This window comes from Carassius carassius, chromosome 26 (genome assembly GCF_963082965.1).
Source record: "Carassius carassius chromosome 26, fCarCar2.1, whole genome shotgun sequence".
NCBI lineage: Eukaryota > Metazoa > Chordata > Actinopteri > Cypriniformes > Cyprinidae > Carassius > Carassius carassius.
This window is the reverse complement of record NC_081780.1, coordinates 451,913-466,200: the sequence shown is the minus strand read 5'-3', so window position 1 is coordinate 466,200 and position 14,288 is coordinate 451,913. Positions and strand designations below refer to the sequence as shown.

At 33.8% G+C, this 14,288-nt stretch overlaps 1 protein-coding gene across 1 annotated transcript; it reads right to left on the bottom strand.

Annotated features, from left to right (window-relative positions):
- Positions 1-391: 391 nt before the first annotated feature.
- Positions 392-9,314, bottom strand: LOC132105429 (metalloproteinase inhibitor 3). Its single transcript, XM_059510515.1, has 5 exons — positions 9,108-9,314; positions 1,907-1,989; positions 1,709-1,820; positions 700-821; positions 392-617 (listed from the first exon to the last, which is right to left on the bottom strand). The coding sequence occupies exons 1-5, from the start codon at positions 9,229-9,231 to the stop codon at positions 420-422; spliced, it is 639 nt and encodes a 212-aa protein (XP_059366498.1). The 5' UTR covers positions 9,232-9,314; the 3' UTR covers positions 392-419.
- Positions 9,315-14,288: the final 4,974 nt, after the last annotated feature.

Genomic DNA, 14,288 nt, shown 5'->3' with positions numbered 1-14,288 from the left:
ATAGAAATGTAATGCCTTTATAATGCTTCAAAATTATAATAAAGACATTCATAATGTTACAAAAAAAATAAAAAATAAAATGCTGTTCTTTCTGAACTTTGTATTCAACAAAGAAACCTGAAAATAAAAATCTACTCGGCTGTTTCCAACATAATAATAATAATAATACATGTTCAGCAATGAGATGAATGTGACACTAAGACTGGAGTAATTCAGCGGCGCATCACAGAAATAAATTCAAATTGAGCAGATATTCACACAGAGAACAGTTGTTTTAAAAGTAAAAATATTTCACAATTATTTCAGTTTTTGCTGTATTTTAGATCAAATAAATGCAGGTCTGGTGAGCAGAAGAGACTTGTGTCCGAAGCTCTGCTTCAGGAAGGTCTGGCCGGTGGTGCGGTGGTTTAAGGCTGGTCTCACGGGTCGGTGGTGTTGATGTTGAGCTTGTCGCGAGCGCTCATGCCTCGGTACCAGCTGCAGTAGCCCTCCTTCTGCTGGACGCAGGCGTAGTTTCGCGACTGATAGCCAGGGAAGCCGAAGTGTGACAGCATGTCCGTCCACAGACACTCGTTCTTGGACGTGACGAAGCAGGGCAGAGAGTGACACGGCTTGATCTGGATGCAAATAATCAGACTGTGTAACACAAACAGAGCTTGAACTGGTGTTTACCGTTACCCATGATGCATCAGCACTCACCCTGCAGTTACAGCCCAGCTGATAGCGGTGATTGATGCCCTTCTTCTGCGCCAGAGACAGACGCTCCCATCGCTCGTTGAAGTTACACAGCCCTGTGTACAGCTTCCCGTCGTGAACACGGCCTGCACACACACACACACCATATATATATGTGCATTTATTTATGTAGAATTATTTTTTAATGTTTACATTAAAAAGCTAATTAAAAAAATAATATATATTTTTTATTACCTTTTTAATATTATGTTTATATTAAAATTGTTTATATTATTTTTATATTTATAAATATATTGTTTATTTATATATAAATTATATAGAAATATGTGAAAAAAACAAAAAACAAAGGATGGTTTGAAAAACAATCCCTTTTTAATATTATGGTTTTATTTTTTTAAATGTTCATTTTTTAAGAACTTTATTTTTATGAACTATATTTAAATATACACACATTTTATAAAAATGTATATATGTATATATATTTTTAAAATATATAATTAAATTAGAAATATCTATATTTATAAATTTATATTACATATTTAATATTAATATAAATATAATTCATATTTTTGTTATATAAATTTAAATAATACAATATATGTTATACATTTTAATATATAATACATATATAATATATATATATATATATACATTCATATACTTTTTATCGTTGTATTATATAAACTTCTTTAATTTGTATAATCTCTACACATTAATCTTGGAATTTAAAATGATTCAGCTATTTTATATCTAGTGTGTGTGTGTGTATATATATAATATATTAATCACACACACACACACACACACACACACACACACACTCAAATATATATATATATATATATATATATTAATAGATTGATGATGTGACTGGCTGTGTATCTTGAGTAATATCTGAGTGCTGTTGATGACTGGTCAAATATTAACGGTCTGTTAATGAGCAGCAGTTTCTCCCATGATGCACTGCAGCGGGTGAAGCTGCTGATGATGATGATGAAGGTCGGTCTCTCACCTGTGATCAGGTACTGGTATTTGTTGATGTCCAGCTTGACTCCACACATGCTCTCGGACTCGTCCGTGTAGACGTACTGCACGTGCTGGATCTTATCGAAGCCCTTGTACATCTGCAACAGACAAAACAAAGCCACGGTGAGGAATCATGGGATGCGTGTTCAGTCTGCTGCTGCTGTAGATGTGATGCTGCGCTCACCTTCATCTGTTTGACCGTGTAGCGCAGGGTGCCGAACGGACCGTCGTCCAGCAGCTTCTTACCCACCACTTTAGCTCTGATCACTGCACACACACACACACACACACACAGGTTCATGAAGAGCACAACACACAGGCTGCACAGACAACACAATCCCAGAATGCACTGCAACGAGTGGAACTAAACATCCAAGCTGCTCAGAACTGGAGAAATGCAAAACAAAAGTGCTTTTTTTTATTGATTAAAAACAGCTCAAATCAAATTATGAATGTAATCACCCGATATTTATGAGTGTGGCCATGACTAAAAACTACAAAAGGAATTTAAAATATAATAATTGATTTTAAATAAAAACAATGTATAATTAAGTTTATTTTTTAAATATTTTATATTAATGCATTTTAAATATATGCGTAGGAATAGTGATTTAAAATATTAATAATATAATAATATGATCATCAAAATTATAATTTAAAATAAAACACAATGTATAATCAAATTCATTTAATTAATTTTTTAATATTCAATTTTCCATATATTTGAAATGTATTTTCTGAAACTTTAATCATATTCATTTTATTTTGAATAAAATATCAAATCTATATAATTGATATCTTAACATATTAAAAAAGAAAAATCTATATTTTTTAATACATTTTTTTTTTAGTTTGAGCTATTTTAGTGCTTCGATTTAAAATAAATGATAGTTGTGGTTAGAAATTACGACCAGCTGACATAATACGTTTTTAATATATAATAAAATAAGTGTGTGTTTCTATATATATAGCGGGATTTGTGTGTGTGTATCTGAAGGTTGGACAGACGCTCGTGTCGTGAGGAACTAGTTCACTTCCTCAGAGACGCAGCAGAATGAGGTCGTGTCAATCCGAGCAGCCTCTTTCCCAGAATCCCCTGCAGCGCTTCCCATCGGTAACCCGACCCAGCCGAACAAACGCTGAGCGTCACCTGCTCTGACAGAGAAACGCTGCTGGAATTTCCTTCCCAGAATTCTGTGGGGCGCACATTCCTGAGAGCCGAGAGAAGAAGCTCTTTCCTGACATTCAACCATCACACAGTTATTATACTTTACTAACGCTAGAGCCATTTCTATTTACAATAGTAATTAAACAATAGTTCATTTAAAATTAAATAAATTACAATACAAAGAATGTAGACTTGTTTTATTTAAACTAGTTGCAAAGGAAACACTTCTCGTTGTCTCTTAGTTTTAATAAAATAACTAAAACTGAAAAAAAAAAAACGAAATTAACTAAACTTTAGCTAACATGAAAATTTAAATAAAAAGCTAATCCAAAATAATAATCTAAAGCTTCTAAACCATTTAAAAAAAACTGAAAATAAAACAAATACTAATAAAAATGACAAAAACATTAAAAAAACTAAATTAACTAAACTTAAAATGATAATAATAATAATACAAAATATTAATCTAAATCTTCTAAAGCGATAAAAAAAAAAAAAAAAATAGAAATGATAAAAACGATTCCAAAATTTGAATCTAAACTTTCTAAACCATCAAAATTTTTTTTATAAAAAATACAAATATTAATAGAAATAATAAAACCTTATCCAAAATATGAATCTAAAGCTTCTAAAGCATTGAAAATAATAGAAATTATAAAAACAAATGATAAAAAAAAACGAAAATATAAAAAAAAAAAAAAATGTAAATGAAAATGCAAAACTTAAAAAAATTTAATTCTAAATATGCATAAAAACGATGCATAAACTAACGAATGAACCGTTTTCGCTGTAAATAAAACAGAACTGACGTCTCGGTGCAGCGCTCCAGTGTTTCAAAGGTTCAAAGGTCATGTGTGTGTGTGTGTGTGGAGCTGCGCTCTGATTGGCTGTGAGCCGCTCTTCTGGAAGTCTGTTTATGTAACCCAATTCCTAACTCAGAGTTACTGTACCCTGCGTGTGGCCTCCATCCGGCCCTCGCGGCTATATTTCAGAGCGTAACCCCGGAGTCGACTCATGCATCTTCATCTGAGAGAAGAATCGTCCTCTGATCAGACCTCATTCTGCTCACAGAGACTGTAAAACACTACTAAACATTTACATACAGTTTCTATTCTCTTCCTGCCATCGGTGCCGATAGCCTCGTGGTTAGTTAGTGTCAAAATAATCCACAAATAATGCCTTTTTCACTCAGAAAGTGAGTATTACCCAAGATAATCCACAAATTATGCTTTTTACTCAAACCTAAATATTTTGCCACAATTTCATTTCATTTCATTTATTCATTTAGCAGACGCTTTTATCCAAAGCGACTTACAATTGCTATATATGTCAGAGGTCGCACGCCTCTGGAGCAACTAGGGGTTAAGTGTCTTGCTCAGGGACACATTGGTGTCTCACAGTGGATTCGAACCCGGGTCTCTCACGCCAAAGACGTGTGTCTTATCCACTGCGCCAACACCACCCCATGGTTATCCACTGCGCCAACACCACCCCAATTATCCACATCCACTGAATGTTGGCAAAATTATCTATAAATAATGCTTTTTTCAGTGAAAAAACTACTATTTTGCCAAAATAATTCTCAAATAATGCTTTAATATCCACAAATATTGCCAAAATAATGCACAAATGATGTCTTTTTTTCCACTCAAACCTAAATATTTTGCCAAAATTATCCACAAATAATGCTTTTTTCTCTTCTGAAACTAAATATTGACAAAGTTATCCACAAATGTTTTTCTTTTTTTTACTCAAAAACTGAATATTTTGCCAAAATTATCCACATATAATGCTTTGTTTTCCCTCTGCAACTGAATATTGGGAAAATTATCTACAAATAATCATCTTCACTCAAAAAAATGAGCATTTTGCCAAAATTATTCACAAATAAAGTTTTTCTTCACATTTAGAATTTCAATGTTGTACCAAAATGATCCACAAATATTTTTTTTTCACTCAAAAACTTTTTTTTTGTCAAACTTGTGCACAAATATTATGAAACAAATCCACAAATATATTTTTTTTTACTCAAAAACTGGATATTTTACCAAAATTTGGTAAGACTTTGTCTTTATTATTTAATGGATGTTTGAATAAAAATATCTTTTATTACTATTTATATAATTAACAATTGGATATAAAAAGCCTCACCTCAAGTTTATTTGAATCTTAATTATTAAATAAACTTACTATAAAAGATTTTTTTTGTAAGCATCCTTTTCTATTTCAGTTTTAGGCTGAATGAACAATTCTTTTTATTTATTAGTTTCCTTGTTTTTATTTTACATAATTATATCATGAAAGTGTCTAAATTTAAACGTTTACGACTCATTTGAGTTTATATTTATTGAGTTTTATTTTGCTGTTTTAGTTTCACGCTGAATGAAAGCTTTAGTTTTGCTTTTAAACATTTGTATCTCAAAACCGAATTGGAGCAGAAACATAATTATCTCATGAAAAAGTATAAAAATAATTAAAACGTTGGAATAAAATTCAGTTTATTATTGATTATATTTAATTAATTAATTGATTATTAAATATGCATCACTCTCTGTTTTCGTTTGGCCAATTGAAAACTTTTATTCCACTTTATTTTTGGTGCATGTAGTGACCGTTACAGTTTTGGATTAAATATATATATATATGGACTATATTCCATATTCCTTATATCTTCATCTGTCATGAAAACTATATATATATATATATATATATATATATATATATATATATATTTCTGTGCATTATTAATGTAGGATCATATGTCTATCCTCTACAGCTCTCTGTTACCCAGCAGCCATCACTTCATCTGTCACACATGGCATCAGAAAGCAGTGTGTTGCTGGAGGAAGTCTGGCGAGCGGCCAGCGATTCAGACACGCTCACAATAGCTGCAGTCTTTGCCTTTCATACAGCATGGATACCAGCACAGAGCCAAAGTCACATTTTATGGGACATCTCGATATCTAGTTTATCCACAAACACATCATCAGTATGCAGGTCATACGTGGCCTCTTAACCAGACGCTTAGGCTCGGGTTCCTCGCTCATGAAACTGTAGCGTTAGATGCATTCGCTCCGAGACGACGTGCTAATGTCAACAACACCAAACCCCTCGCACATCTTCAGTTAGATAACGTGTGGAGATGATCGACGGGTGGTTAATGACGGCGACCCAAAAGAGGAAAGTCACTTCAGAGATGCAGCAAGTTGATGAATGATTATCAAACACGAATGTGCATTACGAATGTAAAATCAATTTTGTGATTTCAAGCTGACGAATGTTTTCAGGACCACCGCGCACTCAGATCTGAGCAAAACCACAGGATTTATAATTACTTTTATTTAAAAAAGTGAAGAGTTCCGGTGCTTGATGCTGATTGGCTGAGCCACGTTCAAAGCTGACTTATGCTACAAAGTAACAAACACCTTTGTTTACATTTGTGTGTTGCTTGGCAACCACTTCGTTGCAACCACAACTGTTTCTGAGGAGCTACATTGTTTGGTGGAAGAATACTGTTGTTATTAATATCATTACACATTATTTGCTCTGCTTTATTTCGTGAAACCTTATGGAATAACTGTTTTATAACAGCAATAAGCCCTGTGAAGCTGTGGTTTACAGTGAATTGAGAGGCGCTGTTAGCTGTTATATATTCACTGTAAACCACAGCTTTTTGGGGCTTATTGCCTTAATCTACTATACTTTGAAATGGCTTCATTTTCATTGTTTATGACCATAAACTTTTAAAACTTGATTTAAAGGCCCATTCATAATTCAACAATGACTCGTTCTAATTCTATAAGAATATTGACGTGTAGAGCTGCACTATTCCGAAAAAAAAAGGGAGAATCACAATTTTTTTTTTGGTCTCAAATGGAGATCACTATTTTCCCACGATTCTGAACTTAACAAAACTTGATGTTTATTTTAGGCTTGTTGCGATAGTCGGTGTTACCGGTGATACACGGTGTTTAACCCACCTACCGGTCATAGCACTTGACCACCGGCACCGTCCCCATCGTGTTGAAGTTTTAGCCTATAGCGATAAAGCACTTAATTCAGTTAGTGACTACGTGTCTTCGTAATTTAGCGTAAGCGGAACGAGCACCGCAGTAAAGCAGCAGGTGTCCGATTTCATTTATCAGTTGAGGAGAGTGAGGCGAGCTAACTGGCAAAGGATGGCGGAAGATCTGGTTTCAAAGCGAACTGTTGCAATTTAAAATGAAGGTTTTTCGTTTATTGTTTCTCATTTAGCCTATTTATAATTTTTTTTGTACGGTGTATGCAGTTAATAGGCCTACCTCTTTTTTTTAACAGCTTAACGTGAGTTTAATTTTTATATTAGTTTTTTTTTTGCACTTAAGTGTCCAGTGATTATTCGGGTAGGCTACCTTATTTAACGAAGTTTTTGATGTTTGTTCGTTTCATATTCGATGGTTGTGCGGTGTTTTTTTTTTTTTTGCTGAAAAAGGCAGGCACTTTATTTAACGAATATTTATAATTATTTAACGAGTCTTGTTTGATACTTGCACGATGTGTGCAGTGGTTCGTTTTGTTAATAAATGCACTTTAAAGGTGTTTCATAAGTGCTTTTGTTTAGTTTTTGCATGGTGTGTTAAGTTATTTTTCATTTTGCAATAAAGATGTGTGTAATACAAGCGAGTGTCTTATTGTTTTGTGTATTTTTATTAAGAATAAAATAAATTAACCCATGATTAATTCAAACAAATGCTACTGAATTGCCGCTAATTAAAGTGAAAGTAAATTGAGACGTGTGCACGTCTGCACGACCGCATTGTCGGCCACCCGAAATCCCCGACACGCAACCCCGGTGACACCGGGATTACCGGTTTTTTTACACATCGATTAACCGGTGGAAAAAATCCGTCACCGCAACATCCCTAGTTTATTTATTTATTTATTTTTACTAGAGGATGTGCCAAAATATTAACTGCGGCAGTCTATTTAAAAGTGTTTAATTTGCATGCATTATTAAAAATGTACATTTACGATATATATAAACATGATAGATTTAATAAACCAATTTTTGATATTCAAATTATGAAAAATTGGTTTAAAAATGACAGATTCATGATTACTTCACTTGTTTCTGGATGAATCAGCATTTTTGAACGAATCTTTTGAATGAATGATTCAATGACGAATAATTTTTTTAACAGTCACAATGCAATTGCACAAACGTAATTTAAAGCGCCAGTTACTTTCAATTTGCTCTATTTTGATCGCAACCACATACATCAGTGAAGAAAGAAATAGCTAGTCTATTTTTTATATTTTATATTTATATTTTATATTTATATTTCGGATATAAACTTTCATAATAGTATTTCTATGATAATATGAATGACGGTAAGATAGAAATAATACGTTGTGGTTCAAAAGACTAGCTATTTCTTTCCTAAACATGAGTCTCTCTTTCGTTGTCGATTGCGGGAGCAACAATATCGTTTAAATCATTTTCAGAGCATTTTTTTTCTAGCTTAAGAACGGTGAAAACACTGACAGCCAATCAGAATCCATCTAGTTTTAAAGCACGCACTGCATTGAAGTTGACAGGACATAGCTTCAGTGTGTGCTTATAATAAACTAAACGTTATCGTTCATTGGTGTGTTTGCGAATATATTTATCGTAATAGTTATAGTTATCGTTCTCACGGGAAGTGCATACTGCAGTTATGTAGAGTATGTAACTGCAGTGAGCACTCAAAATAGACTATCCTTGTTATCTTTTATTTTCTTTTTAATTTAAGTTCAAGTTTTAGTAATTTTAACACATCATCTTGCTCCACTTGCCTTCATTTAACCCTTCAGAAAGACTCCTTAATCGGAGCATTAACCCTAGATGTACTCTGAAGAAAACTCTTGTGTTATTTACCCCCAGTACGACAGAAGAACATCATCTCTAGAAGCGATCTCGCGCGTCTGTTGCCATGGATACCGCGAACTCTTTCTTCGCGAACTTTCGCGTTTGAGTGAAAGCGCGCAGTGACGCACTTGTCTTCTGGTTGTTTCTATTTGACGGATTGTTTATGTGAAGCTATAACGCAGAGACAACAAACGGGAAAGCGCACGCACACAGTTACATAATGCATTAACCATACTGTCATCAAACGCGTGCATTACGAATAACTCCTGCTGAAGAGCTGTAATCGCTCAAACACACACACACACACACACACAAACTTGCGTTGCTTACCGATGTCAGAGTGGCAGTACGCGTCCTGTGGATGAGACATCGCGCACGAACACGCGTCTGACGCTTGGTACATCAGACAGACGAGAGAGAACAGCAGGAGCGCGAGCAGCAAACACGACTTCATTCTGAAGTGAAGGCAGACTAAACTGCAGTCAGTCTTGACGCGAGGCACATATAGTGCGCCATTGGGCGCGTCACGGGCGAGCGCTGCAGCCGCCGACCAATCACAGCGCGCGCCGATTAACATTACAGGCGCATGACGTAATGGAAGTGACCTCATAATGATGTTTTTCGCCTCTGTTTTCCACCGTGAGGCAGCAGACTGAGTGGAAAGAGCGCATTAATATCATGTTATTACACTGTGGCTTTAGAGGCGAAGTCATCAAAACCAGACCCCCCCCCCTTCACACACACACACCAAAAAAAAAAGAAAAAAATTCTCAGATTCAGTGAATGACTTTAGGTCTCTTTCTTTCAGGGAACGCCAAGTGTCTTTGTTGTTATTAGTATGAAAAATATTAGCAATAAAGGAACACAGATGGAAGTCATGGTTTTATATAGAAACTATAAACAAATGCATTTCACATATGGCAAAACTATATTTTAATTAAAGAAAAATCACGTTGTAGGCAAAAGAAGAAGAAGTTTTTCTTCAAATGTGCCATATGTTAATGTATTTTATTGGAATGAAATATGCGGAGGGCAAAATAAATATATTTCCCATAGTTTTTGTTTTATAATGTTTGTTATTTTTTATTTTTTTTATCTTTTCTTCTCAATTTTAGTTAAAGATATTTTATAATTTTTTTCAGAATGGGTTAAGTTTAGATTAATTTTATTTCCAGTTGCATTGGTTTCAATGTTCATGTTTATTTTTCATTATGAGTCTGCTGATGTATTCCTGCGTGTTAAATTCATATTGCATGATGACTTGTTTAACAGGAGAAACCCAGTGCAAGTATTTCATCATTTGGCAAATATTTAAATGCGATTATGTCAGATTTGGTCTGGATTTCCAGACTGAACAGTGTGCTGTTGTGTGTGCGTCGATTCAGTTACTCAGACTTTCTTTTGCTCTGCGATGGAAACTACAACACACTGCTGTAAGTGCAGATCTAGTGCCAGTGTTAGCCCAGTACACAATCCCATAATCCTCCATGAATTAGCCGTGATAATCTCAATCCGGTGGAGATATCGCAAGATGAAGGCGTCCTAGAGTCCTAGACTCCATTGCACCTCAAAAGCTTATCCACCCTAAAAAAAAACCTCAAAAAAAGATTCTAGAAAAGAACCGGTCTTCATACAGCTGCAACACTTTCTGCACATTAACTCTATTTCGGATAGTTTTCAATCTGGTTTTAAACCCCTTCACAGCACTGAGTCCGCTCTTTAAATGTCCTTAATGACATTTTAACAACAACAGACGCTGGCGATACCATGGCTTTAGTGCTACTAGACTTTGTAGATCATAAGATTCTCTTATCTTGGCTAGAACATTCGATCAGTATCTCAGGTATGGTACTCAAATGGTTTCAGTCTTACCTATCTAACAGAAGTTTTTCTGTTAGATTAGATACTCATCTATCTCAATTGTGGGGTACCCCAGGGATCGATTCTGGCACCCCTACTATTTTCATTGTACGTGCTTCCTTTGGGATCAATTATGAGTTGATTTGGTGTGTTGTACCATTGTTATGCGGACGATACCCACCTCTACATACCTATAAAACATAACGATAACACTACAAATAAGAGACTACAAGACAAACACTCTTGTTTTGTTTCAAAAAGTTAGGATATTCCAGCTGTAATATGCCACCACTCACTGATCAATATAAATGACATTTAAAATTCTCAGCTCTCAGGTTCTGTCCATTTTATTACAAAATTCAGACTAAACCGTTTTGGCGTTAGAAAGTGTGACGTGACAGATCGCTTTAGCGCCTCAGTTCAAGTAAACCGATCATCTGTTACTTTCTGTTTAAAGATACAGTACAACTTACCGAAATGTATATATGCCTCATAAATAATATCGACCAATCAGTCATCAGTCAAAACAGCAGGAGAACAATTATGTCACAGAACGTTACATTTACCTCAAGAAAGCCATTTAAAGACCATAGCAGGTTAGTTGAGAAAAATAGCCATAAGAAAGGAGTATTTTTCTAAATATGTGCACTATAGTACATATTTATTATATTTTCACCTGTCATTAAATAATTGTTGTTATAATGAAAACGGCATGATATTTAATTTTAACTAGTTATTTTTAACCTTTAATAATACCAGCTGATGTTCTATGTCTCTGTATGTTTACAGCATTTATGTGAGATATATTTTTTCAATTTGTAATCAATTGAGAAAAAAAATCCCTTAAAGTGCCAGGCAGAAGCTTTATAGCTGTCGGTCTGTGTCTGTGAACAAAAGGCTCTTGAATAACAGCTTTAACAAGGATATATATGTAACTATATGTATATGTGTGTGTGTGTGTGTGTGTGTTAAGTGAAGTATTTTACATTTGATTATGCAATATCTGTACCTGAAAACAGTGCTATTTATGATCCTTTTTTCTTATTTTATTGCTGACTGTTCACTTGTCTTCATTAATGTTTGAACTTAATAGTTAGTGTTTATTGTGGTATTGAAACTGGAATTGTGAAATGAGATTGCAGCTTATTTACAAAGAAAACAATAGCAATTTTATTTTTATTTAAGTATTTATTTTTGGCAGGGCAAGTACAGTTTTGAACCGCATTGAGCTCTGCATGTGAATATATAAACCAGTCTACTTCAAGGATTTTTAAAGGCCTTTGATTATGTTAAGAAAAATTAATTATAAATCACTACACAACGTTCTTTGTGTTAATTACTCTTTTATTTTATTGTAGATCAGTGGTCTTAATACTAGCCTACTATAAGCAGGTCCGAGGTAATTTGTGTAAATTAATATAAAAAAAACATGTGTTATGTTGCAGCACATGAAATAGTTACAGCAGAAATTGTGTACCCTAATCATTAATATTTCTATTAGAATAATAAGAAGCACATAAATTAAGACCTTTAGATATTTAAAATAAAGCCTGATAAAATCATTTGCATTTTCTTTGTTTATTATTTTAATAGTTTTTTCTTGGTTTTGATAGTAATACATTCCAATCAGTAATTTTACATGCAGATTAATGTATGTATAGACATGTAGTGTGTGTGTGTGTGTGTGTGTGTGTGTGTGTGCGCACATGTTTACATGCATAGTGGGCCGGTCTGGATGAAGTCCAGGGCACATTTTTTCTCTAATGCATTTAATGTACTATAACGTGTGTGTTTTTTGTCTTGTTTGTTTTTCTTATTTTACTGTACAGCACTTTGGCCAACCAAGGTTGATTTTAAATGTGCTTTATAAATAAACCTGACTTGACTTAAAGAAAAGCGGCCTTGAATGAGTGACAGGACGTGATGAATCATGATGAGAATCAGAAACACACAGCCTCTGACCTTTTGACCTGATGGCCGGAGAGTCACGCAATCTTCACACAATCTGCAGCATCACTTTGAATCATTTCTAATCATTTTTACTGTGCAATACATTTAGACTGTAAGAAACGGATATACAAAATTCCAGAAATATGAAATGTCTCAAATGTCTCTGCGTGTTAGATACATCTGTGCAAATGAGCGTTTGTGAACATGAGAGGACAACATTATAGTGTCATGCAACATCTAAACGATGCTCTTCAGCGCACAAAGCACTGATGGCCATCACTGAGATAGTTATAGTTTTTATTAATATTTTGAATACAATTTTATTTTAATATTTTACGTATTTTATGTGTTCAATTGTTTTATTTTTATATATTTTTTTTCATTTTAGTTAAAGTTTAAGTTAAAATATTAAATAAAATTAATAAATTATTAATTAATTTATAAACTAATTAATAAAAAAAATATGAAGTTGTAACAGTTATATCATTTTATTTTTTGGTTTTCTGTTTTCAATTTAGTTTTAATAATTTTGTTGTGTTACGTGTGTGTTTATATATATATATATAATGTTTTATATATATACATGTTTTATTTTAGTAACTTATTTGTGTTTTATCCTTTGATTTTTATTTATTTTTTTTTTATTGAATTTTCACTTTATTATTCTTCAAGTTAAACTACATGAATGTGAGAACTTGGCAACTAGCAGAAAATAAAATAGGTTTTTATGTTTTATTTTAACAGATATGTTTTGGTAACACTTTACTCGAACCCTTTATATATAATGTGTCATAAAAGTATGTTAATGCATTAATTATGCCTTGAAATGCACCTTATAATGCATTATATGATGAATACAATGAATAATTATAATACTTACCTATTCAGTCTTAGAGAACATATAACGCATTAAACATGACAAGCAATCTGGAAACATTATAATTCAATTTAACTTTGATTACAGTTATTTATGTAAATATATAATGCATTGCAATGTATATTATGAGCACATTTCTAATGCATTATACATACAGCCTTCAATTAAAGTGTTTTTTATTCTCTTATTTTGAACACGAAGCTCATTTCAGTGTTTTTCCAAACATCTCAGATCTAAATAAGCATCATTTGAGGAACAGGAACGTCTTCATCAGTTTAGTGTTTATTTTTGTCCGTCTGAGAAGTCTCCGGGGAATAAACAGGAAGAGATGAGACGTGAGTCCATGGCTCTTATACAGCGATCACTAAACACAACATGAAGATGAGAGGTGAGTTGGGATCTATAAATGTCCAGCGAGGTCTCTGACCGGTTTGAGTTTGTTTGGTCTGGCACTCACTCTATCATGTTCATAAACAGGCAGATATTCTTGAAGATCGCAGAGGAGTTTCTGCATATGTTCAGTGTGACGCTTGGGTTTCCTGTGAATGAGGTAGTTTGGCATTAAATGAGCGTGTGTGACTCAGCGTTTCGTGTGAGGGTCAGAGGTCAGAGGTCGTGTGTGGGTGGAGGAAGCTGGAGGCGGAGCCTCTGCAGAACACACACACACACACACTGATGAGAACATGCTCTCATTCCCAACGCTTTCCTGTCAAACTTCTTCACAACTGATATTTTAGTTTAGAGTTTTAAAGCAATTAGTTACGACCAGCGAAATTGCTATTACTAAAATTAACTCTTACTGATGAATCCTTGACTGGGAACAT